We start from the raw sequence: 25258 nt of genomic DNA on the forward strand, positions 1-25258 counted from the left end.
TAAGAATACAAATACAGCACTGTTGTTGACATTCTTTTACCATATTCTTTATTGGGGAGTTTGTGCAGCAAAGCCAAGGAGTGCCCAGAGTGAGATAACATATCATCAGTGTGATAACTGTTACAAAAACAGGATCTTAAAGTACGATAGAATCCTCCTCACATTCTGTAAGGAGATGGGGAGTCACGATGAAAGGATTTTTGGCAACATGCTTTTAAAAGCTGTCAAACTTGAAGATGAATTATGCTTGCTTTTTTTTTTTTATACTAATAGGCAACTATTTCAAACTTGCTGACCTTTTGTATGATGACAACTGGTTGTCAGTAACATGTCACCTAGCAAATATTTTAGGAAAAAAAAAACTCACCTCATGGAAAAGGAGGGGAAGTGACTGCTTTTTGAAAGTCATTCGTGGAGGGTGCTGTGCTAAAGGTGTTTCATAAAAACAAAGGTGGCGACGAGTGTTGATTTTTGAAACCGATGTTTGGAAATGTTACTGTTATGTGATTCTGTAGCTGATCATGATGAGCGCCTATAAAATCTGTATCTTTGTGAATTAAACAAAAACTCGTAAGTAAACTTTTTAAACCTGTCTTTGAAATTTCAAAATGAAGAGTATCAGTGTGGCTTGAACCCATTTGTGAAGAATGGCACATCTTAGGGAGAAACGGGAACCCTCTTGCACTGTTGGTGGGAATGCAAACTGATGCAGCCACTCTGGAAAACAGTGTGGAGGTTCCTCAAGAAATTAAAAATAGACCTACCCTAGGACCCAGCAGTAGCACTGCTAGGAATTTACCCAAAGGATACAGGAGTACTGATGCATAGGGGCACTTGTACCCCAATGTTTATAGCAGCACTCTCAACAATAGCCAAATTGTGGAAAGAGACTAAATGTCCATCAACTGACAAATGGATAAAGAAATTATGGTTTATATACACACTGGAGTACTATGTGGCAATGAGAAAGAATGAAATATGGCCCTTTGTAGCAACGTGGATGGAACTGGAGAGTGTTATGCTAAGTGAAATAAGCCATACAGAGAAAGACAGGTACCATGTGTTTTCACTCTTATGTGGATCCTGAGAAACTTAACAGGAGACCATGGGGGAGGGGAAGGGAAAAAAAAAAGTCAGAGAGGGAGGGAGCCAAACTATAAAAGACTGTTAATAAACTGAGGGTTGATGGGGGGTGGGGTGGGAGGGAGGAGAAAGTGAGTGATGGGCATTGAGGAGGGCACCTGTTGGGATGAGCACTGGGTGTTGTATGGAAACCAATTTGACAATAAGTTTCATATTAAAAAAATAAAATAAAAAGAAAAATGGCACATCTTAGAAGTTGCTAAAAAAAATAAAAAAGATTGACCTCAGGAGAAAGACATTTTATTAGTGACATTTCAACAGAAATCTTTGTATGACTGAGAATCAGGAATTATTTAGTACAACTAACAAGGTACATCTTTGGTTTGGAGCTACCCCTCTTTGTCAGAATTTTTTTTTTTTAAAGCTATAACAGCCTTTGAAATCTAGTTGAGTAATAAAATTAATTCCAAGCCAGACCTATGAATAGTTACCTTACACACCTTTAGATCTAGATTTTAAAAGGTAGTGAAACCTATTCAATCAAAATGCTCTCCCCCAAATATTAGTTTTGCAAGAGCAAAATGTATATTTCATCTTTCCCTTTTAAAGGTTTCTATTTTTGTGAGTGTCTTAAGATGGGTATAGGAGTACAGTTAAACATATAATTTATAAATAAGTATCTGTATATTGGGGTACATGTGCTAACATTTTTTGCAGGTGCATAATCCAAGTGTGACCATGCTACGGCAGCTGTAAGATCTTTGGAGGTGACCTGTATCTTCCAGGACGCAGGAGAATGAGGCTCAGTTCCATAGGCTGACATGTATTGGTAACAGTGTTTCTGTCCTAGAATTAGTAGAAGTATCAACTCGGGGTGGGGGTGGGGGGTGGAATTGGAAAAAATAAATAAGCGTTTTGCAGAGCAACAAAAGCAATCAAATGAAATATGAAAACAGCTTCGTATGCACAATAAGTAGCTACATTTATTGTCACTCAGCGCCAGGGGAGGCTCTGTGCTTGGCGCCCAGCACCTGCAGGAACTCTCACAACAGCCTTAGAAGATACAGAGCCAGCCTGGGGCCGGTTTCACAGGTGCCTGAGTGGCCTTCTGGAAGGAGGACTGCCCTGGGGAAACTTCAGGATACCGCTTATGTTCTTGCGTCTCCCCAGGGGATTTCAGACCCAAAGAGATCCTGAATAAGTCCCCTGCTGTGTAAAATGACTTACAAAAATAGAACTGGAAAAAAGGTCAAAATGGAGCCTCCATATATAATGATGTTATCATCGATCTGCTGGTCACAGGAGATCTGCTCTGAGCTATTTTTCTAGCAAGTGGAAAAAAAACAAGCTGCCCTTTGGGCAGGGCCTCTTGGGCTCTGCTGCAGGGCCCTGGGCACCTTCCTCTCTGGGAGGTTGACACCCCTTGGCTGCCTCCTCTCCTCTCCCCACCGACGGGGCAGGGGTGCGGTGATGGTTTGTCACTCCAGCTTTTGAGAGCACAAAGCACCAAATGGTCTTGGGGCAGGGACAACTTTGTGGGCGTGTGACCCGTCACCACAATCTTAAAATTCTTAAATTTTTAGCAAGGGACCTCGTATTTTGAGTTTGCTCTGGGCGCTGTGAAATATGTAGCCAGTAATGGATCTAGGCCAGGATGGGGGAGTCCTGGGGAGGGCTGGCCTGAGGGATTTGTTCCAGCTGCTGCTGTGGACTACAGGGCCGTTTTAACCCTTGAGATCAAGATTAGAAATAAACTTAACCTGAAACCAGATTTTGCTAGGGGGGACTCTGTGATACGACCCAGTGGGCAGATAGCCCCTGCCTCTCGGGTGACTTGGGAACAGGTAGTGAGAGCCTGCTCCTGTTGTATCCTGTATCCTAGGGTGTTCCCCAAATTTAGGGCCAACCCAAGATGGTAGCTCTTGAAAGGAGACCGCACCATCAGCCTCGCTTCTAGGCCTTCTGGAATAATCAGTAAAGCTAGACAAGTTAAAACTGAACTTAGCAATGCTTAGAAAGTTGCTGGCAGAGGCATGACCAGAGGCTGCCTTGCTCACCTCTGAGTATAGGACCCAGGGCTCCAGGCTCTGTTCGTCCACCCCAGGGAGGGTCCCCCCTTGGATGCCAGCTCGAGGCTGAAGGCCGTTTTGTTTCAGGCTTAGGCTGAGAACATCTGGCGACCCAGGGTAGGCGATGCGGTACAGAGGGTGGGGATCGGAGGACTCATGGACCTTCTTTCAGCCCAGGCTGTACACAGGAGAGGAGAATTATTATAGCTTCTGTTTATCAAGACCTCTGCCAGACCCTTTTCTCCTAAGGGTTTCCATAGGATCCACAAGCAGCCTTTTATTTATTTGTTTACAATTTTTTTAAATGTTTATTTTTGAAAGAGTGAGCACAAGGGGGGGAGGGGCAGAGAGAGAGAGGTGAGGGGGAGACCCACAATCCGAAGCAGGCTCCAGGCTCTGAGCTGTCAGTACAGAGCCCAGCACGGGGCTCGAACCCAGGAACCGTGAGATCATGACCTGAGCCGAAGTCAGACACTCAGCCGACTGAGCCACCCAGGCGCCCCAGCAAACAGCCTTTTAAAGTAGACATTATCACTGTTTGATTACAGTTGAAGAAATAGGGTCATTCTTAATAATCCAGGATTAGATCCTCTCTTGCTCCTGTCTGATCTCCAGCTCTTCTACTCCCTGCTTGGGGTGGATTCTTCAATCACTGAGCCAGACTGTGCTTGAGACTTTCATTGGTCATAAAGAATGAAATTCAAATGACTGAAGCACTGCCCATGAGGAATGTATTTAGGGGAAGCCTCTGTTCTCTCCTCTCCTCCCTTTCTTTCCCGTGCCTGCCCCAACTCCCCTCAGGACCATGCATGAGCACCTGAGGGCAGCTTGCTTGTTGCCGGATAGTGAGCCAGGGCCCCAGAAGGGTGAGCTCAGGGCCTATCCAGGGGGACATACACCCCCTTGGCTGTTGGTATGTGACAGGGCCAGCTGCCAGAGTGGTGGGACAAGCTTGTAGTGACAAGTCTTCTGGACATTGCACAGAGGTACAGGATGCACGCCCTTAAGTGGCCTCCTTCTGCGGAAGCCCAGTGAGCTCTTGCTGCTACACGTGAGTGCCTTGTTGCCGGGAAACTGGCCTTAAACCGGCTACTGGTTCTAGGGCCGGAGGCTGCTTCTGTGGCCAGCTGGATTCAGGGCCTGCCCTGATGCAGGCTCCTTTTTCCCTGCTCACGTCAACTTTGACTTCTGTTTCCTTCGCTGTGGTGACTTTGTAAGGAATACTCATCAAAGTTTCGTATATGGCCCCTTGGAACAGCCTTTCCATGTTGGCTGGGAAAACCAAGGTTTTCCTGGGCATATCCTCAGGCTTGAGAGCCTAAAACGGCTCCCTCCCACTGGTCACCGAATAAATAGGCAACTTAATTTAGTTCTTCCATTTTTTTTTAACTTAAAAATGATGAAATATACATAGAAAAAGCCTGAAATCCATGTCAATTCAGTTTAAAGAATAATTATCAAGCAAGCTCATGCTAAGAAATAGCAATTCTTATGTCTCAGAAGCCTTCCATGGGTCCCTCATCACCATCCCCCTCCTTTCAAAGGTAACTATTTTACTGACTTTTATGGTCTCGTTACTTCGAATTCCTTTACCACATTTGCTACCTATCTCCACTTTTAAATGGAATCCTGTCACATGCATTCTTTGTAAAACTTTCTACGTTATATGTAAGACTCACCCAAGTTGATGAATGCAGCTGTCGTGATTGATTTTTCACTGATGCATAAATGCTCCAGGTTATTAATATACCATGAGCTATTTTCCTAATCCGCCATTGATGGGCATTGATCTCCATGTTTCTGGTTTTATTGTCCTTATGAAACATTGCTGTGTGTGTTCTTGCACATATCTCCCTGGAGGGATGCATTTGCAAATTTTTTTTGGGAACTGTCTCCTAGAGATGGAATTACTGGCTTGTCCATTTCCTCTTGTTCAATCTTACTAGGTTTTTCTAGGATATCCTTAGGTTCTATATATCTAATTTTAAAAAATGTTTTCTCTTTATTTTAAAAGTCGTTCTTTAAAAAACTTTTTTTTTTAAATGTTTATCTTTGAGAGATCATGAGCAGGGAGAGAAGGAGACACAGAATCCGAAACAGGCTCCAGGCTCTGAGCTGTCAGCACAGAGCCCGACGCAGGGCTCGAATCCACAAACCAGACCCCCTGAGCTGAAGTCGGATGCTTCACTGACTGAGCCACCAGACGTCCCCAAAGTCATTCTTGTTTAATGTTTAAAAAGTTAAAAACATGATTTTCAGGCAAATATAGGATGAACGCCTGCCAAAGAGTTTAACTCAGTAATTGATGAAGGAATCTTTTGGATAGTTAAGTCTGGTTCAAAGGAGAATTTGGGCAATGGAAATTTACATTGTTGGTCACAGAAATGTTGAAATGATGTTGCTAATAGATGTAAAACTGGTTAATGTCCTATAGAGTGATAAAACTGTAACCTTAGGTGACTTTTTTTTTTCTTTTTTTTTTATCAGTCAGAAATCCAACAGTCAACAGAACTTCTCAGTGTCTGGGCTCTAATCAAACAGTGTAGCAAAGTCAAATGCAGGTATATTCTAGATAACTAAGTATTTCTTAGATGAGCTTGTTAAACTTGTTAAATTGACAGGACAAATGGTCCCTCTTCTGTCTTCTCTCCAAGTTTGGGTTATTTTTTCTTAACGATACTGTACTTTGCTTCCACGTCTGTAGTGAGGATCAGAGGAGATGAAGTGTTTTGTAAGGGACCAAATATATTTTCATTACTATGGTTGTTTTATAAAGCCCCTTGAATAATGTACTAGAACTAATACTGATATGGGAAGGGAGTTAATTATTGAATACCTATTTTTTTAAACTATTGTGTTAAATGTCATTTCATTCTTATAAAGAGACTGAATAAACATAGAATCTGCTTTAGTTATCTCTGTAAGGTTGGGATAATAGCTGTGTCTACCTCATTGGGCTGTTGTGAGAATTAATGATGGACTGCTAAAAACAGTGCCTAGGACACAGTAAATATGCAAAAATGTTGTTTCAAGAAGTGATCTGTTTTTGAACACTTCTGAAGTTTATTTTTCTTTAATAACAATATATTCTATTTCTAGGAATTCTATTTGGTTCTTAGTTTCTGCCTTAAAGTTTTTTTTAATGTTTATTTTTGAGAGAGAGAGGGAGAGAGCGCAAGCAGGGGAGGGGCAGAAAGCAAGGGGGAGACACAATCTGAAGCAGGCTCCAGGCTCTGAGCTGTCAGCACAGACCCTGACGTGGGGCTCGAACCCATGAACCGTGAGAACATGACCTGAGCTAAAGTTGGATGCTTAACCAACTGAGCCACCCAGGCACTCCAGTTTCTGCCTTTTTAAAAGAAATAATGACTTATTCTAGTTTCATGTTTTAAATTCCTTTGCCTTTAATCTTTCTAGACATATTTATGGTCTGTCTTCAATACTGCTGTTATGTAAAATCTCCATTTGTGTCTACAAATTCTCAGAGCCATTGTCTTCATTTTTTGTTTTTGTTTTTTTTTAATTAAAAGATTTGCTCACTGCTAGAACTCCACACGTGCTCTAGCAAAATAAATCTTAGTCCCTGTAGTTTTTAAAATGATAGATTTTTTTTTTTTTTTTAAACTAGAGATGGCGGACTCCTTCAGACCAATTGGAAGCAGAGAAACTCATGGTGTCATCACAGCCTCGGTAAGATAATATGCCCCCTTTCTAGATTTTTATTTTACGACACATTCGTTTACAATTTGGCCTACTTCACTTCTAGAATCACATGTTTTGTATTTTCAGGTTATTCCCCCACCCTGGACACCAGTATTCATTTTGATGAATGTCCATCCTGTAATGTGAGTATAACTCTGGGCCAGCCACCTCTTCTCTGAGTCTGGGTTTCCCCCTCTGTGAAAAGAGGAGAATAGGGATTTGCAGTTTAATTCCCCTGTGCCATGGTGTCCCTCATAGTGTGAACACCCTGTCAGCTTTTATTGGTATTATTTTCTTTGCGCTATTCTTTTGCCGGTAACATTTACATTCCCAAATCCCATGCAGCCTGATAGTACAACCGTTACAAGTCTAGTCATTACAAACTCCTTGTCCTTTCCAGGGTGCCCCCCGAACCTCCTCCGTCCTCGTTTTTCTGGCTTGCTTGTTGCCCGCCGTGCACACCACGCTCATTTGTCTCTCCACTTTGATGGAGTTTGCCTCGTCTCAACGCCACCATTTTTTCCCCCGGCCTCTAACCAAGTTCTCACGCCATCCTTCAGAGCTCAAAGTTCCATGCTCTTTATGAAGGCTTTTGACCAAGTTTAATCCACACTACTCTTTTGAATTCAGAACCCTCTGTGGAGAGCACTGTGGAGCACAGCATTCTCAGAATTTGGTGGTTTCATTCATGGTGTGGCAATGGGTGTCGTCCTAACTAGACTGGCCATTTTCCCATAGAAGATGCCACATATCCGATGTATACACACTTGTACTAGGTACAAGTAGCTACTCTCACATACTTAAAATTTTTAGCTTTTTATTACGCTTTCAGTGGGAATTCAGGGCCTGGCTCATGCTTGTGTCTCTGTTTGTGCCGAGTGTTTCCTTGGGCACCAGCCTGGGACTACTTTTTGGGGGGTTAATTTTTCAGACTGGGGACTCCTGGATCACTCGGGTAGTATAAATTCCAACCCAAGTGTGAGGACGGATGTGTGATTATGAATTCCATGTTTCTTTGAGGTGGGAGCTACTGGAGGAAGCTACTTGAGAAAGAAGAAAAAGGCGCATGGTGGCACTGGGCTCTTCGAGTTCACGGGCTCTCTGCTATTAACTGTGGTGAGCCAGGAGCACAAGCTGGAATGTGGTGGGTTTTTAGGAAATGTATGGTTCAGTCACTATGTTTTCTGGTCCATAGGAAGAATGGGGGTGGGGGGCAGGTATGCTGTTCCCATAGTACAGAAACCGAAATTGGAGACCAGATGAACCCTGGGGCTGGACCGAGGTTCTCTGGGGACCTCATTCTGTTTGCCAGAGAGATAAGATAGTGGACCTTCACGAATGGAAGACAAGCAGTCTTTGTTGGTACGTGACTGCCCAATTCCCCAACTCATCTCTGAACCTCTCCACTTCCCTGACCATCTGAACCCTATCTCAACTCTTCACAGACGAGACAACAATCCCCTTTTATGTATGTAGTATTTTAGAGTTACAGAGCATTTTTATATGCCGCCCCCCCCCCCCCCCCCCCAGCAGTGCTGTGAAGCAGGCAAAATGAGGACTTTCGTTTTAAAGATGAAATATCTGAGAAACCAGGGCCCGGGCTGGTGTTGGGTTTGCTCTGAAGGCCCCCCATTCAAATGGTATGCCTGGGGATTCTAACTCACATTCTTGGTCACCCCAATCTTTGGGATCAGGGAGGTCCTTGGCATGCAGATGATAATGGAATTCTCTCATTTTTTACTGAGGTGAAATTCACATGGCCTACGATTTGACATTTTAAAGTGAACAGTTCAATGGCATTCAGAGCAAGGGCGTCCACAATGTTGTGCAACTATCCCTTCCTCCCTGGGATTTTGTGCAGAATAAATGAGAATCTGCGTAAGACATCCAGCTCAGGGGCTCAAGGAATGCAGCCTGTATTCTCAGCCTCTCTCTAGTGCTCTCTCCACCATCTGGTAACGTAGAAAGAGGAATTCTTTCCTAAAGTTAGCATTTTGAGAAAATCAGGTGAAGGTAAATAAAGTATTTAAGTCCCAATCCTTTTTTTTTTTTAAAGGCATTTCAAAATTTCTCTCTTCCAGATAATAACTCTCCCCAAGGAACTCTTCCTATCCTCAGAGGGATCAGGCACCTTTACCTACCAATGCCCAGGAACAGAATTGTACCTTGTCATGAGCTTCTTGCTTTTTTGAAGGAGTTTGTCTTTTGAAGGAGTTGGTGGCACGCACACCCTTGCAAGTATCACTGTGCACTACATTGTCCTGGGTACAAAACAGGTGTAGAAAAGCTATGTGTTGGAGTGAATGGTGGCCAGCCAGCCCCACTATATTCTAGCCAGCACCTGGTGGCCAGCATTTTCCCCACCTTTTACATAGTGGGTTTGGTGACTGGCGATCTGTTAATGGGGTGCCAGGCTGGGCTCTGGCTGAGGCAGGACATGAAAGGCTCCAGCTCCCACACCTGCGTCGCACAATAGATGGAAAGCGAGAGCTGCAAGCAGGTTAACCCAAGAATAGAAGGACTTTGGCCTTTATTTAAATTAGGCAATTCCAGGAGCATAGGCTCCAGGCCCCAAGGAGTCGTGACTGTCCCTTTGGCTTCCTATGTCACCAGGTGACGAAGCAAATGCTCTCTGGTGGCCAAGGTGGCTGAGGTAGACGGCTGGTGAGGAGTGTGGCTGGGGAATTGGGGATGAGTGCATGCCCATGGCTGGAGGCCTAGAATCTCATAGTGTTGAGGCTCATTGGAGGATTTTCCCGCTGGCGACCTCCTATGGCTCTCCATGCCATCACCGCGCCGACACCAAGTGCAAGGCCACCTCCTGCCGCCACAGGCAAGGCCCAGGACAGCACCGTGGGGCCTGTTTCAGAATGGTTTTGGAGTAGCTGACTATTCCTCAGGGTGTGGAGGTAAGGGCTCTCCTGTGGAGGAAGAGAGGGTCAGGGGTTATGGGCCTCTGAAAACCATCTTTCTGCCCACCTTGGGCTCGCTTAGTCCCTAGCCCCAGGGGACAATCGTGCAATAACTTCGCACATTTTCTCTGCTCATCCTTCATCGACACTGTGCTCAAACCTCCTGAACGCGGGTGGGTGTCCAAAGTGGTCAATACCCAGCTATAACCTCCTTTTAGTTTCTCACCTGTATCTCTTTTCCCTGTCAACCTGATGCTGAGATTGGGAACTGATAGGCGACAAGAGGGAGAGAGTCCTGGGGGCTGCAGAGCCCCCACCTCTGTTTCTTCAAGGCTACCACTGGACAGCTGTCCCCATTCCCCCATCCTAGGAGTGCCCGTGAGCAGGGACGACAGTCAGTGTGGAAGGACAGCTGGTCCTGTGGTAGGTGTGAGACCCGAGCGTGAGAAGGGCCAGAAGAGGAGGTATTCAGGCCTGCCTCCTTGGATGCTCTCCTTCCTCTGTGCACAGGAGTGTGGAGCCCTGTGTAGGAGCTGAGAGAGTGCCGAGAACGTGACCACTCTCATGGTCTTGGCCAAGTTCAGAGACAATCACATCACAAAGGAGACTCAGTCCCAGTCTTTTGAGAAGTGTGAACAGAAAAGAGACGAACACGGATGCGTGCTGGAGGCAGCAGCCTTAGGGTGAGGGGACAGGAGAGTAGACCAGGGAGGGCAGCACCTGAGCCTTACAGGGTGTGGCTTTCTCCTGCAGGCAGAGATGGGGATGAGCCTCTGGGAGGAGCAGGTGGCAGAGTGAAAGCACAGACCTGGCAACTGTGGGGCTTGGCTGGGAAGCTGATCCTTTCTCCAGGAACATAGTGTGTCTAAGGCGATAGAGGAAGCTGGGTCTCCCCTCTGGATGCTCCAGTGGGACCAGGGAAAGGTTTCAAGCAGCCTTGACAAGACTAGAGTCACTTTCCAGGTAGGCTGTGTAGTGCCTGGCAGCGGTTACAGGAGGGCAGGGAAAGGAGGGGAGAGCTGGGGAACATGTTAGGAGCTTGGTCAGCCATCCTGGTGAGGGCAGTAAGGGAAGAAAGGATGTGCTGGGACGGGATGAAAAGGAATCTGCGCTCCACAGCAGACACGGTGTCTTACTTCTTTCTGCACAGCACCCCCTCCCCCACCAGTGCCCCTTCAACTGCCTCCCCTGAGTGCCTCTTCCATCGGACCTGCTGCTTTCCCCCACACCCCGAGGAGCTGTGAAGTTTCCGGGACAAGGAGGAGAGGTGAGAATGGAGAATGATGGCAGTTGCATGATGATAAAGCTCCCAGGGAACTCCTTTGAGCCTCTAGGTCTCAGGGACCCCTGCCCCCTAGGCATCTGTTTCACGCTGGATGGAACAGGCCGGATGTTAGGACATTACTCACAGGAGAGGGGCATTTGAGTTTGGTTCGGCTGTGGGTGAAGTTGTTGGAGGTTGTCTTATGGCCCACTGGCTCCAGCTGGAGAGAGAGAAAGGACACTGTGATTTTCTCTGAAGCTGAGTATCTCACACCTGATTCCCTCCCTCTGCAAGGGTGGGTTGACACCAGCAATAAACACAAGACCCACATCAGATCCCAGCTGCCCTGGCCAGAGCTGGACCTGACTTCTGATTCAGAAGGGGAGGATCAGAGTCCATTAGGCACGGTGGGACCCTGAGCCTGTGTCCTGGATTTACCAAGGAGGACCCTGGGGCCCAGGAGAGACGGATCGGTCCTGCCATAGCCAGTGTGTGGAAAGGCCTGGCCCAGCCTCACCACCTCCTGCTTCCCTTCTGGGTGGCTGTGATCATAGACCCTCTGCAGTTTTAATTTTATAAAATGTTGATCATCCTATTAACCAACTTGAAGTGTGTGGGGCTAGTCAGTTTCAGAAAAACTTTGAAAACATACTGGTTACCGTGACGTCCTTACTATGTGTACTTGGCTTGCCAACCTTAAGAAATCAAAGTTTCTCACTTGAGCTATGTTGTTTTTCACACAGATGTAGAGGTTTACCTGAAACCTCCCTGGAGCGATTGTTGTTCAGAGAGGTTCTGCCTAACACTTTGAATCCTGGGACCCTCTGAGGATGAGCTGGAAGCCACTCTATACCCCTTCCTGGCACCGTTAGCCTGTAGCCGCCCCCTGCCGTGGCCAGCACTGAGAAGTGTGCTCCCTCCTGTTTACACATCCTGACTGTGTAGCCTCTACCCTTAGAATCTGCTTCCCTGCCTGGTCCTGAGCCCCTCAGGTACTGCCCGTAGGGGAAGCGAAAGCACAAGATGCCAGCTAACCACCACCCCTGGCCCGTGATCTTGCTTTCTGTTGTTTCTTTACACCTGTTCCTTCTCACGAGAAGGGTAGGGTCGGCTGCTCTGGTCCTGAGAGACACCGCGGTGACTGGCACAGCACAGTGGGAGCATCACCTGGGGCCTGGTTCTGCTGCTATTGCCATGCCGGCAGGCTCCTGGGCTGCTCTGAGGTCAGGGGTGGGGCACTAAACCCTGTCCCGACCACCCCGATTCGGTGGCTGTGAGCAGCAGCTGAGAAGATGAAATGAAAGCTCACTGAGGTGGTTTACATATGTATTTTTGCTACTTCCTTAGAGCTGAGGAAGCACAAACTTCTTGTAATGGAACCACCATCGAGGGACAGTATAGATACTCAAGGTCAGGTTGGCTGATTCCCGGACATTCCAGGAACCCAGGAACCGACTGGCACAGAGGAAGGTAACGATCACGTGGGGTCGATGACTGCATCTGTTTCTCCCTTTCTCCTGGCTCCTTGTCACCAGTGCCCAATGTACCTTCCAGCTGTCAGCCAGCTACCTTCACCGCTTGACTGAAGCTCTGGTCACGGTCACCTTGACCTCCAGCTCGCCAGATCCACTACTCACTTTTCTGTCTTCTTGACTTTTCAGCAACATTTGTCAAAGTTGGTGCTTCCCTCTCGAAACACTCTCCTGCCTGGGCTCCCAGAACAAGGTCCTCTTCTTTTCTCCTTCCTGCCTTCCCCACCCCCTCCTCCTCTGTCACTGGAGTCCAAAGTTGGAATGAGGGTCCAGGGGCCTGGTGGTTGGTCCACACTCTTTGGCAACTACTCTTCTCTAGGAGGCCTCACTCAGTCCATGGCCTCAAATACCCCCGCCCATTAACAACTCCCACATTTTTTTTCTAAATTTCCGTTCCTGATCATGATTCATTCTTGCTTACCTGATGCCTCCAGGTGGATTTCTAGAAGGCACTTCACACTTCTTATGGCCAAAAGAGAACTTTTAATTTTTTTGCCCCTCAAGCCTATTTATTTCTTTCCACCACCTCAACCACCCACCCAATTGATTTTTTTCTTTATTCCTTGACCCCGAATAAAGGAGTCTTTTATTCCTTTTTGTTTTAAGTTTAAATTCCAGCATAATATTAGTTTCAGGTGTATAACAGTGATTCAACACGTCCCTACAACACCCGGGACTCGACACAGCAAGTGCACTCCTTGATCCCCATCACCTGTTTACCCATCCCCCCCCCCCCCTTAGTCTTTTTCTACCTCCCCCATCAGCTGGTCCAAAACCTATTCCAAATCTGACTCCTTTGCTCCTTCTCCACTGTCATCACCTTGGGCCCAGGCACCTTCGTCTCTCACCTGGGCTCCACTTCCTTCCCTCTAGTCCACTGCTATATGGCAGCCAAAGGGCACACCAGGTCTCGTGGCTCCCCTGTTGGAAGCCATCCAAGGACATGGCCCTGTTCTTGCTTACCTCTCTGACCTTGTTCACTTCCCTCCAGTTACACTGGCCTCCATGCTGCTCAGACACTTCAAACTCATTCCTGACTTCGGGCCCACACAGGTCTTATTTCCTCTGCCTGGAACACTCTGGCTCTAGACCTCTGCATGCCTGGCAGACTCTTGACATTCAGTTCTCAGTTCACATGTCACTCTTGGATGAGGCCTTCGCTCCCGCCATTATTCTGTCACAGTACCTACCCCCACCCTCTTTTAAAGCCCTGAATATGGTCAGAAATTCTTAATGATTTGTTGGTTTTTGTCTGTCTGTTGTTTGCCCAGGAGTGCAAGGATGTTCCCTTTCCCAGCACCTGGAATAGTCCCCACTGCATAGTGATGCTCAATAAAGAGTAGATGAGGGACTGGGTGGGTGAACTGGAGTCACGGAGCCCTGAGTGGAGAAGCTCAGATGAGAAGGCCTGGGGCAGGGTGCAATGTCTGTTCTAGGGATTCAGAGAAGGCTTCCTCTAGGAGCGGGCATCTGAGTTGAGTGTTAAGGTGGCTATGAATTCGGAGAAGGTTGCAAGGGCAGCCCAAGATGTAAGGGAATGAGCAAGAGCAGACATACAGAGGCACCATGGGTGGTGCAGGAAACTACTCCTTCCCAGACAGCCCAACTGCCAGTCGGAGGGTGGCGGGAGTGACCACTAGAGAGGTCAATTGGGGCCAAGTCTCAGAAGGCCTGGGGTGCTATGCTGAGGGGCCTGGACTTTCTCCTTCAAGGAGGGGCAGGCCTTGGAAGCTTGGTCAGATTTTCATTTCCACAGATTCCTGTGGCTGCCCTGTGGCAAACAGATGGAAGGCAGTGGTTTGCAAACTCTGTACAATAATATCACTTGAGACCTTTTGGAACCTACAAAACCTGTGGGCTACCCCAGACTAATCCAGAATTTCTGGGGATGAGGCCCAGGCACTAGTGGTTGTTTGTATTGTTTTTTCTTTAAATCAACTTTCTACCGAAGCTAACAGGAGGAGCAGTGCAGATCATAAGTGAACAGCTGGTAAATTGTGATCAGATGTACCCATGTAACCGGCATCCAGATCAAGGTACGGGATACTGCCAGCACTCCAGAGCTCCCCTCCCCTCCAAAGACCGTACATTAATTCGCTTGTTTTTGAAATGTATAGACATAGTTGCGTGTCGTTGAACCGTACTTATTCACTGTAAGGTATTCCATTGCATGAATGTGCCACATTTTGATTATCCATTCTATTGGTGGACATGGGGGGAGCTTCCTGCCTGGGGATTATGAATGGTGCTGCTGTGACTTTTCAGGTGAGCCCACGTGTACCTTTCTGTTGGGGATCTACATGGGGGTGGGGTCGCTGGGTCACAGGGAATCCAAATGCTCAGCCTTAGTGGATATGCCAAACTGGCTGCCAGTGTGAAAATCTCCCAGATTATTCTAACCTCTGGCCACAGCTGAGCTTTGCTGTTCTAACGGGGGTAAGCCCAGACACAGGGGCACCGGTTAGGAGGCTCACGTGGTCACCCGGCCCCTGGGCAGATGCAAATGTTAGCGGACAGCAAGATTTCTAGTGAAAAGGGAGCAGGCATCAGAAAAAAGAAGGAAAAACTGCTTGTAGGAAGAAAAAAAAAGGAAAATGGCCTCACGCTGCTGGTGCTTTCGGTGTTGGCTTTGCAAAGGTCGCTGGAGAAGGAGGCATAATCTGTTGCGAGAGGAGAGGCAGAAGATGAAATAGTGTAAAGTGTGTTTGTGGCCACAGTAGAGTGCCTGGCAAGCGTCAGCCAAAGCCTGCAGACACTATGTCATAGGACTGTCATTGTGAGACATGAATTCACTGGTTATATATGTGCTGATCCAGTTGGGAGCGGGGAGGCCGGGTGATGCTGTGGCCAGGGCACTAGGGGATAGATTAGACATGGTCTAATCTCGGCTTGGCCACGACCAGGCTGTGCGATCCTGGGCAAAATGCTTCATATCCCTGTAGTCTAGTTAGAGCATTCTGGCTAGATGAACTGTTAAGATCTTTTCTGGTTCTAATGGACTATTACATATGTCACTCTAGAGGTGACAGCAGAAGACGATCTGAAAAGTTGGCATGATGTAATAACTTTATATCTGAGATGGTTTTGGATGAGAACACTGGACTGTATAATTCCCTAAATTATCTAGCACAGGGTAAGATACTCTCAGATGATTTCAGTCTTTAGTTTTTTAAAATTAGGGATATGGCCAGGACACTGGTGGCTGGGAGCCCCAGACAGTCTTGTAATGTTACTAATATGGCAGCATTCACCTTTTGTTTTCATATCTAATCCCCTCCCACTTGCCTTTATGTATAAAAGCCTCTCACCTGGGGGTACCTGGGTTCCTCAGTCAGTTGAGTATCTGACTCTTGATTTCTGCTCAGGTCATGATCTCACGGTTTGTGAGATTGAGCCCCGCGTCGGGCTCTGTGCTGACAGCATGGAGCCCACTTAGGACTCTCTCTCTCTCTTCCCCTCCCCTGCTCATGCCCTCTCAAAAATAAACATTAAAAACAAATCCTGTGGCTTTCCCCTGAGCTCTCAGGGGGATACATGGGACTGCGCACAGACACCCACTCTTTGGAGGGGATGTAAAAGGAATGAGGTCATGGGACTCAGCCGTGAAGGAGAACTGGACTTCAAAACCGCTCTCAGGAATTATGTTGTGCAAACTTTGATTAAAAAGATTACCGTGGAGGTTGGGTGGGAGGGAGCGCAAGGATGTTTTGACTGTAATTCCACGTCCTGGGCTGATAGACTGTGACGAAACCTTTAGCAGGGGGCAGATTATGGTGTCAACAGCAGGAAACAAAGGGAGAGGAAGGCTGAGCCTGATTAAGTAGGCCAAGGCTGGAACGTGCTGGCATGCTGCTCAGGGGACGGCAGTGCTGGGCTTGCTGGCTAAGGAGGCAGGTGTGGGAATATTCGCGCCGGGGAATGCCGGCAGAGCCCCGGCCAGCCCCAACTGCAGTAAAAGTGGGAGTGTGGATGTGTTTAGTCACCATGGGAGAAACGGGAGAATGCAGGTTGGGGTGGGGATTGGGTTACCCGCTGAGCCAAGATCAAAAGAAGCCACTGGGTTGGAAAGGCATTTCATTTGCTCTGTGCCACAGGCTACAGCTATTGTGGTGACCGGTCCAGCTCTGTGCCGACACAGCTGATTGTAGAGGAGTGGCCAGCCATCAGAGGCAAGGCCCGGTGACCCTGTGGCCCCTCGGCTCTATGTTCATTTCCTAAGGTCCCCATTAGCCCCATCAGAAAGGACTGGAGAGACAGGCTGGGTGGCTCTTTTCTTTGTGATGTTCCAGAAAACGATAACTGGGAATGTGTTGAGACTGGAGTCCTGGGGGCTGGCATTTATTGGATGCTAACGATTGTGTTTGGTGCTGCACACACGTTACCCTCAACAAGGTCACACGGTAAGGGGCTGAAGCTGCTATTTTCATCCTGTTTATCTGGTTACAAAATTATCCCCCCCCCCCCCCCCAGCACTGGGAAATTGCTAAAATAATGGAATCTGTCAGGACAAATAAGGTATGCCGCCATTCTGAGCTTTGCAGAGAAAGGGGCTCCTTCCATCAGTAGGTCTTTGTTTTGGACAATGGTCAACATCCTTGGGCTGCCTCCTTTGACACACAGCCCACTAGGTGCTCGGCCACTCACCATGTTGTTCCAGAGCGCGATGGCCATCTCCGCGTGACCACGTTCTGAGAAGTGGAAACAGTCCTCGGAGAAGAAGGTGAGGTCAGCGCCCCCTCTCTGTGACCAAAGGCAAAGGGATTACCTTTCTGGGAAAAAGGTGCAGCTACCCACCCTTGCGGGCACCCTGGGCATCTTCCCTTTCAATTCTGCCAGTTGTCTCGGATACTGATGGACAAACTCCCCAGTTTTGGAACTTTTTAAAAGACCTAAATTCTAGCCACCCCCAGTCCATCCCTTTTCCTTTGGCATCCCTGCCCTAATAGTTGAAAAAAAAAAAAATAGGAAGCTTTCCCTTCTATCCCAATCTAGCAAATACCAGGGCCATGCCTGGGGAGCTTGGTCACTGCTGACATTCTCCCTTTCCTTCCAAGCACATCCAGGTTCCATTCAGACCAAAAGAAAAGGTAAACAGAAAAAGCAACTCCCTAGGAGCCCTCTTAGAAGTACATGGTCAGAAAAAGCTCAGGTACAGAAGGAAGTATATCGCCTAAGAATAGCCTCCCAGAATTGCCCGTGGCTTACGCTGTTCAGGGGGACAAGAGTGTTCTGGAAGAAAGGCTGCACGACCACTGCGAAATCTTCACGCTGCAGGTACTGGTGCCAGTATGACAACCTGGAGATGCCACTCTGGGGATGGGAGAGAGGTTCCTCAACCCTCCTGGCAGGACTGGGCAGATGGGTTCTAGTCCTGCCTTGCGCTGGCTGTGAGGGGCCAGCCCACCCTCACCCAACGTGACTTCAGGGGATGCTCCAGTGCACGTGCGGGCATTCATCCTGCCTGTACCTGGGCATGGGCACCACCCGTTCTGCTCTGAAGTCTCTGAGGCTGGATTTGAGTCTCTGACCAGACTGCTTGGGCCAAAGACCTCCCCTGTTCTTGCTGCATGAAGATGTAGTACCTCACGGAGCTCCACATCTAGTTCAAATGGGGAGCATTTCAACACTAGCTCCCCAAGATGCCCATAAACTTGGAGGATGAGTGTCCATGTAAAAGGGATAGATGGGCTTCTCTTCCAGAAGCTTTTAGGGGCACCTGGGGGGGCTCAACCGATTGAGCATCTGACTTCGGCCCAGGTTGTGACCTCATGGCTCATGAGTTTGAGCCCCACAGCAGGCTCTGTGCTGTCAGGCTCCGTGCTGTGGATTCTGTGTCTCCCTCTCTCTCTGCCCCTCCCCAACTTGCACTCTTTCTCTTTCAAAAATAAACATTAAAAAAAAAAAAAAAAAAGCTTCTACTCCATCTGGAAAAAAGAGCCAGGATGTTAACAACAAAACAAACATGAGAACCAGGTAGGGCTTTCAGGGTCAGGCAGAGATACCTGGGGGGAAGTTTAGTCAGGAAACTTCTTGGAAGAGGTGAGAAGACCTGTCCTGTGCACAAGATGGAGATGTAGAAGAAAGACGTGGGGTGGCATAGCAAGAGGGGACAGCAGGGGTGCACACAGAGTTGGGCATGGAGGGAAGCAGGGGTGGGCTAAAGCCCAACAGGGCGGTAGACACCTGCCCTGCCTCCTCTGGGTGAGAGATGATGTCTGGCACATGGCATCTACTCTGGTCACCAGGGCAGCGAGGCAGGAATCCTCCCAGCTTCCTCTGAGAGTTCTCCCTGCCCAACTTGGTGTTCTTTTCACCCGGAGAAGGGTTTCAAGGCCTGTGATCTGCCTTTAGGGAGAGGCCTTGCTCTCAGCAAGCCCTGCTCTGGGAGTAGAGGGGGTTCCCAGCTGGGACAGGAGGAGGAGGGGTGCGGGTTCACCTGGAAGTTCCAGTTCATTTTCTTCAGTTCTTGCATCTCCAGAGAATTCTCCTGGGAACGTGTGAGGCAAGTGCAGTTGCTCCTGGGAGAGAAGGGGTCCTGTGGAGAGGTGCCTGGGTGGCTGACCCCCTCCCCCCACCAAGGGAAGAAGGCCTGGACCCTGTATTGCCTTGCATGGGAGGATGATAATACACAGGTGCCCCTGCAACACAGCCTTGGGTGACTCTTGGACCCAGGTCACAGACTGGGCACTAGGGGTAGCAGGTGCTTGTTTAAAGAGAAGGTGGGAGAACTGGCACCCGATATCTGGGTCCCCTTGCCACCTGGCTGCTCCTGCCCAAGCCTGGGCTTCCTCCAGGGAAGGGCTGGAGGTTTGGAAAGACTGCCATCACCACCTTATCTCTCTCCATGTTCCGGAGGGCCCCAGCTCTACCTCCGGCTGCTTAGCGCTTGCCCTCAGGGCTCCAGAGCGGGGAGCCTCTTAGGAAGCAGACCTGAAGATCCTGCAGGAGCTGTTCACCCCTCCTAGCTACTGCCTGTTCCACCCTGGCCGGTTCCCAAGAGGAATGGGAACCAGCCGGTCACCTTCCCAGCAAATCCAAACCCCCCGCTGGGACTCCTCGGCCCCCTGCAGAATCTCCTCTTCCATAGCAGCCTCCCAGGAAGTCTGGGTGACTCTCTGGCCTCAGAAGCTGACAACTTCCTGCCAGGGTCACAGCTGAGCTTTAATAAATTCCAGCCACCAACAGAAATTCGTGTCTTGTACAGCATACCTTAGCTCTAAGCCTGGCTTTCAAGGATGTTCTAAAAGCTACCGCTTACTGAGCGCCTGCCCCACAGGGACCAAGCCTGTGACACGCATTTCCTCTAGACCTCGCATTACAGGTGAAGAGGAGGCCCAGAGAGGTTATCTAGTTTGTGCAAGGTCCCACAGCTCCTACATGGCAGACCCAGGTCCAAGACAGGTGTCTTGGATGCCCATTGCTCCATATTTGAGAGGCAGCACAGGACAATCACAGACGGTGCGGAGGCCTTAAGGATTATTGGTGTGTGTCTCACTTTACAGAAAAGCAAACTGGGGGTCCAGAGAAATAAAATGACTTGCACACAATAGGCATTCAATAGCGTAGAGGTATTTCTGAATGATCTTCCAAGCCCCTGGCTAATTGCCGATGTCTGCCTTCTGGATAGGCTCGCCTGCCTCTGTCCGCACTGGTCCATCTGTCGGCACCTGTGAGTCCCACCCTCCCCAGGTGCCCTCGCCCTGGGACTGTGTACTCACTGAGCGGACAGCGGCAGGTCGCATTTCCCACCTTGGCCCTGGTGCAGGCCAGCCAACTCCATGACCTCCACCACGTTGATGAAAGCCCTTGGAAGCTGTGGGGGAGCAGAGGGGGTGAGCTTCGTTAGTCCCCAGGCCGTTGTGGGGGATGCTGGTTACTACTCGAAGGAGCCTAGGGGGTCCTCTACAGTCTAACTTCCTCCTCCCCAATTTTACCAATGAAGAACCTGAGGAACAAAGAGGGCATGGGACTTGTATCATCTCAGTCTTCTTTAGTGGCCCACTTTATAGTGTGGGAAGCTGAGACAGCAATCACTGGCCTCAAGTCACATTGCTAGTAAGCCACAGTGCCTGGCCACAAACAGGCCGACTGGCTCCAGAGGCAAGCTCTTTGCCACCAAACGGTACAGTGTGATCCAGTTAGAATTTCCCTTTCAGGGGAGCTTTGTCCCTGCCTCCTTCCCCTTCCTTCCCCTCCAGGTGCCCTTATCTGCTCACAGCGGGGCTTTTCTCAGCATGTATCTCACTAAACACAGCTTGCCTAGATGTGCCCAGAGGTGATGCCCGGTGAGGGAGTAGATAGGTTGCTGGCGGGAGAGGAGAAACATACGGCTGCTCTTTCCTACCTCCTCATAGAAGATGTCCAGGGCCTGTTGGATGTGCCGAATGTACTCCCCAGCTGAGTGGGCCTCCTATGAAGAAAGAAGGGGGCTCTTGTCATCCCCTGGGTTCTGTGAGAGGATGATCATGGTCTGATGACTAGCACAGGAGGATCTGGGATGGTGGCAGAGGGTACAGAGGGGCTATAAAGGTACTAGACAGGCTAAGCCCAGTCCTTGTTGGCAAAGTCTTCCTTTGACCCCTAATAGACACCATGGACAATCCCGAGGGATCCCCACCCTGATCACAGTATCTCAAACCCAGAGGCAGATGATAGCGCTGCCTACCCCCCCCAATTCTCCAGTCCCATCTGTCACCAGCGTCAGGCTTCTGAGCCACATCAGTACCATGATGACCACACTCTCTTCCCTTTGCGCTGTGGCCCATGCTGGCCCCATTGATTCTCCCTAACTTCTATCTTTTTGACTCACCTCAAGGGTTTCCTCCTCTGACCCTTCCTAGAACATGGTCTGAGTTAATCCTGGTGGTGGCCTCTAGGTCTTTCCCACAAAAAGATGCTTTCAGGACTACAAATCTGGCTTTGCAAGAGGGGCAGGTATTCTGGGGATAATAGAGGCATTTTTCTATACCGGGTGTCCACAGGCAGCTCTGGGGACTCTCTTGGCTTCCTGGACCCTGTTGAGTCCAGGATACAATGGCATTTAAACCCCCTGGTGATGGGTCACTTCCTCCTCTAGAGTCTAGTAAGGGAGAGAATTGAGAGGAAGAGGCTCAGAACAAACCCCTGGGTGGGGGAGGGTAATTCTTGTCCAGCCTTCAGTGGTTGGTCTCTCTGAGCCATGAGGAATGATAAATGCTTTCTCCCCCTGCCTGTGACTTCAAACATTCTACTCTAATGTCTCAGTTATGGCAGCTGCTCTTTTCTGGCCCACTAAATACAGGACATCCCCAACTTAGAACAAGTTGTATTTCAACAGTTACAGCTTCCCAAAGACTATAAGTCTGGACATATTTCCCCATAGAAACATCAGGAACAGGCTGGATTCTCAGGCTGGCTGGCTGAGGTTGGTTCACTTACGAGATCCTCGGGGCAGCAAGCCCTCCTACTAGGACCAGTTTAATTTTATCCAACCTTGTTTATGACATTGTTTCAGCTTCCCCCTGTGTACACACACATGCACGCACATAAAAGAAAAATCAAAAAATGGGTAGGGATGCCAAGTAGGTGTTGGGGGAAGCTTGCCATGTACTCATTGTATACCCAAGAACAATATTTGTGTGAGAAAGAACAGTGTCTGAAGAGTGGGTGCATCTAGACACTTCTGGAATTGGGGAACCAATCAAGCTGCTGTCCCAGGGGCCACTCAGGAATGGGAAAGGCCGGGGTCTGCCTGGGAGAGCGGGCCAATGTGACTTCCACGGGGTTGAGCAGGGGCCTACCTGATTCTCACAGTAATGACACATGTCGTTGCTCCCAATGAAGAGTGTGATCAGCTTCCAGTCATTCTCTAGATCAATTTCCTGGGGGGGGGGGGGGGGACAGGAAGCCCTCAGCTTAGGCTTTTGTTGTGCATATGCAGATGGCATTCACCAGGACAGACAGCAACCCCCCCCCCCCAACCATTGTCTTTCGCCCTCTTTGTATCCTGATGGAGAGAAGATGCCAACTGGAGCCTCCCTGACCTTCACCTTGGTTCCTGGCAAGGAGCTCCAGAGAGTGGATTCAGTTTGTGCACTTGTGTGCACTTGTGTGTATGTGTGTGTGCGCACACGCATGTGTCTGCTCACACAGGAGAGGATGACTATTTTTCCTTCGAGATCCTAAGCAAGCTGCAGTATATCACGAAGCAGGGTGTATTAACACACCCCTGAAATGTCATCTCAATGCCTTCAAAGGAGCAGAGGGCAAAAGATACAACTAGAAGCAAAAGCCCAGAAGCGCCTCTTGGGAGAGGGGGCTGGCGGGGACTGGAGGTGGGGTGGGGGCTGGGGAGGCCCTCGAGGAGCCTGCCTTCCGCTCAGCCACCACCATAACAGGAGTCCTGCCAGGCGCTGAACTTGGAATTCCAAGGTCTAAACACACAGAGCATTTAAAAGAGTGCCGTGAGAAGTTTCAGAGGGGCCGGGTGAGCGGGAAGGAGGAAGGATCGGAATGAGAAGCCTATTTTTAGAACCTGGGGTTTACATAATAGGGCTCTGCAAAGCCAACTCTTGGGTAAGGTGGGAAACTGCCAGAGGCCAAGGCCAGTTCTGCTACCTCCTGTGGTGGGCCTCAGGGGTGCGGGTGCCAGAGCCTGGGTCAGGAAAGGGCAGCAGAGGCCTTGGTGGTAAGGCCTGCTTCTCGTGGCTTGTCTGGCCCCTCTTAAAGACAAGCAGGGGCTGAAACGGTGCAGAGCGGGCTCTTTTAGGGCCGCTGCACCCCCCTACATAGCTGGAGACTAAGCACCTTGTAGGGGGGCCCAGGGTCCTGTACTCACAGGGTTGTTTTTCATTCGCTCCACCAGGTCCCGGGCCTGCGTCGGCATGTCCCTAGATGGGGAAGAGAAGGGAACCTTAGAGCCAGCTGGGAAGCAAAGGCTCAAGCCGTGGGATCCTGGCTTGGTGAGACAGGTGCTCCAAGAAGAGAAATGTTATATAAACTTGACTCCTTCAGAGTGTGTCCAAAGGCTTTCGATTCTCAAGAAACCTCAACCTAGTACAAATCAAAGATGTGCCCCAGACCTCAGAGCCACATGGATCCGGACCCTGCCAGGGGCTAGCCTGGGTCCACCCACCGCCTCCTTCAGGCCTGGTCCTCCCTGGTCCCTGGCGGGGGGGGGGGGGGGGGGGAGGAATCTGGATCTGATCATCCCTTTCCCATAGAGATGGTCCCTTACATTCCACTGGGCTCTTTCACAGCGAGCTGAGCCTGTTCAGATCTTACTTGGCTGCCTGTTTTAAAAATAACCTCTTGTATATTTGAAAAAAGTCACAGCCTTAAATTATCCCTCTGCTTTCTCCTTTTCAAGCGTCATGACTCCTTAACCTTCACTTCTAAATCCCGCTTTCTATTCCTTTAATCCTTTTTTCTTCTCTGTTGTTGCTTTGGACTTCCATACCATCCCCTTGCTTTTTCCCTCTCCCAGTGCAAAAAGGATTGCGGGGGTGGGGGGGTGGGGGGGTGGGCAGGGAGACAAATCCGGAGTGGGTTACTTTCTCCCTTCCTCCCCCCGATGTCTGCCACGAATAAGGAAAATGAACACTCTGGGTACAAGCTGAGCATGTGGTTGGAACAGTACCCAGCAATAAGGAGGAGAGGACTGTGGACAGGCACGACGTGCATGCGTCTCAAAACGACGGCGGATGGAAGTTAGACAAGAGTACCTCGTGTCAGATTCCATTCATATAACATTCCAGAAAATGAAAACTGATCTACAGTGACAGAAAGCAGGACAGAGGCTACCTGGGGCCCAGAGAGTGCGGTAGAGATCGGGAGGGAGAGCTGGATTACAAAGGGCACAGGGAAACCTCGGGGTGTGATGGGTGTTTATAATCTGGATTGCAGTGATGACTTCACAGCTATGCACATACGCCAGCCATGCTTATCAAATCGCATACTTTATGTGCAGGGTACTGCGTGGCGGTTGTACTTCAATAAAGCTGGTTTTTAAAAACAGTGAAGCGTACGAAAAGTTATGTCAGCAAAGGGACACAGACAGTGGAGGCTCCTGTGGAAGAAGTCATTAAAAGCGGTAACTGGTACGAGATGGGCGTTTTAAATCTTGGCCTGCCCGCGATGAGCTGGGCACATGGCCAGGCACACCCAGAACCACCCCTCCCCTATTTCTCACTTCCACATCCAGGATGCTATCCCATACATTGTTGCTATTGATGCAATACATCGGAAAGCTAGAAAGAAAGCCTGTCTTGATTAAAGGGGACCACAGAAGTGTCTGTAACCTTTCAACAGGCTCAAGAGCCTGTTCAGATCTTAACGTGCCACCCTCTTGAGCATGAGCGAAGTTAGGAGTGCACGCTTCCTCCCTCTTTCCCAGCCATGTTCTTTATACCCTGCAGGCTCAGAGCAGACTCCCTCAGCCCCCGTGAGCCTTCTCTCCAAGTGCCTTTATCCACAACTTCTTTTCCTTTTCCAGTCCTGGCGTGAAGAGCCCCCACTCTGGGAGTTATGAGTCCGGGGTTCTCCTCCAGCTTTGCTACTAATCTGCTGTGTGAGCTCGCCCAAATTACTGAACAAGGCTAGGGTCTGATTTTTCCATCTTTTAAATGAGAAGTTGGACTCCATGAGTCCTGGGGTCCCCTCTGGGTCTGCACCTGCATGTGGGTATCTTTCTGACAGTTATTTCCTGTTTGTTTGGCC

The 25258-nt window shown here is 49.1% G+C and overlaps 1 protein-coding gene across 1 annotated transcript in view; it reads right to left on the reverse strand.

Moving 5' to 3' along the window:
* Nucleotides 1–9367: 9367 nt before the first annotated feature.
* PLB1 (phospholipase B1) overlaps nt 9368–25258 on the reverse strand; it is a gene marked incomplete at its 5' end in the record, with an annotated part of 98948 nt that continues 83057 nt past the window's right edge. Inside the window, 9 exons of the mRNA XM_043604237.1 lie at nt 9368–9775; nt 11176–11250; nt 17207–17302; nt 17768–17872; nt 18999–19080; nt 20281–20375; nt 20907–20972; nt 22342–22422; nt 23379–23430. Of these exons, the coding sequence (XP_043460172.1) occupies nt 9572–9775; nt 11176–11250; nt 17207–17302; nt 17768–17872; nt 18999–19080; nt 20281–20375; nt 20907–20972; nt 22342–22422; nt 23379–23430 (856 nt within the window). The remainder of the gene's footprint in view (nt 9776–11175; nt 11251–17206; nt 17303–17767; nt 17873–18998; nt 19081–20280; nt 20376–20906; nt 20973–22341; nt 22423–23378; nt 23431–25258) is intronic.

The sequence above is a fragment of the Prionailurus bengalensis genome, chromosome A3, assembly GCF_016509475.1.
Source record: "Prionailurus bengalensis isolate Pbe53 chromosome A3, Fcat_Pben_1.1_paternal_pri, whole genome shotgun sequence".
NCBI lineage: Eukaryota > Metazoa > Chordata > Mammalia > Carnivora > Felidae > Prionailurus > Prionailurus bengalensis.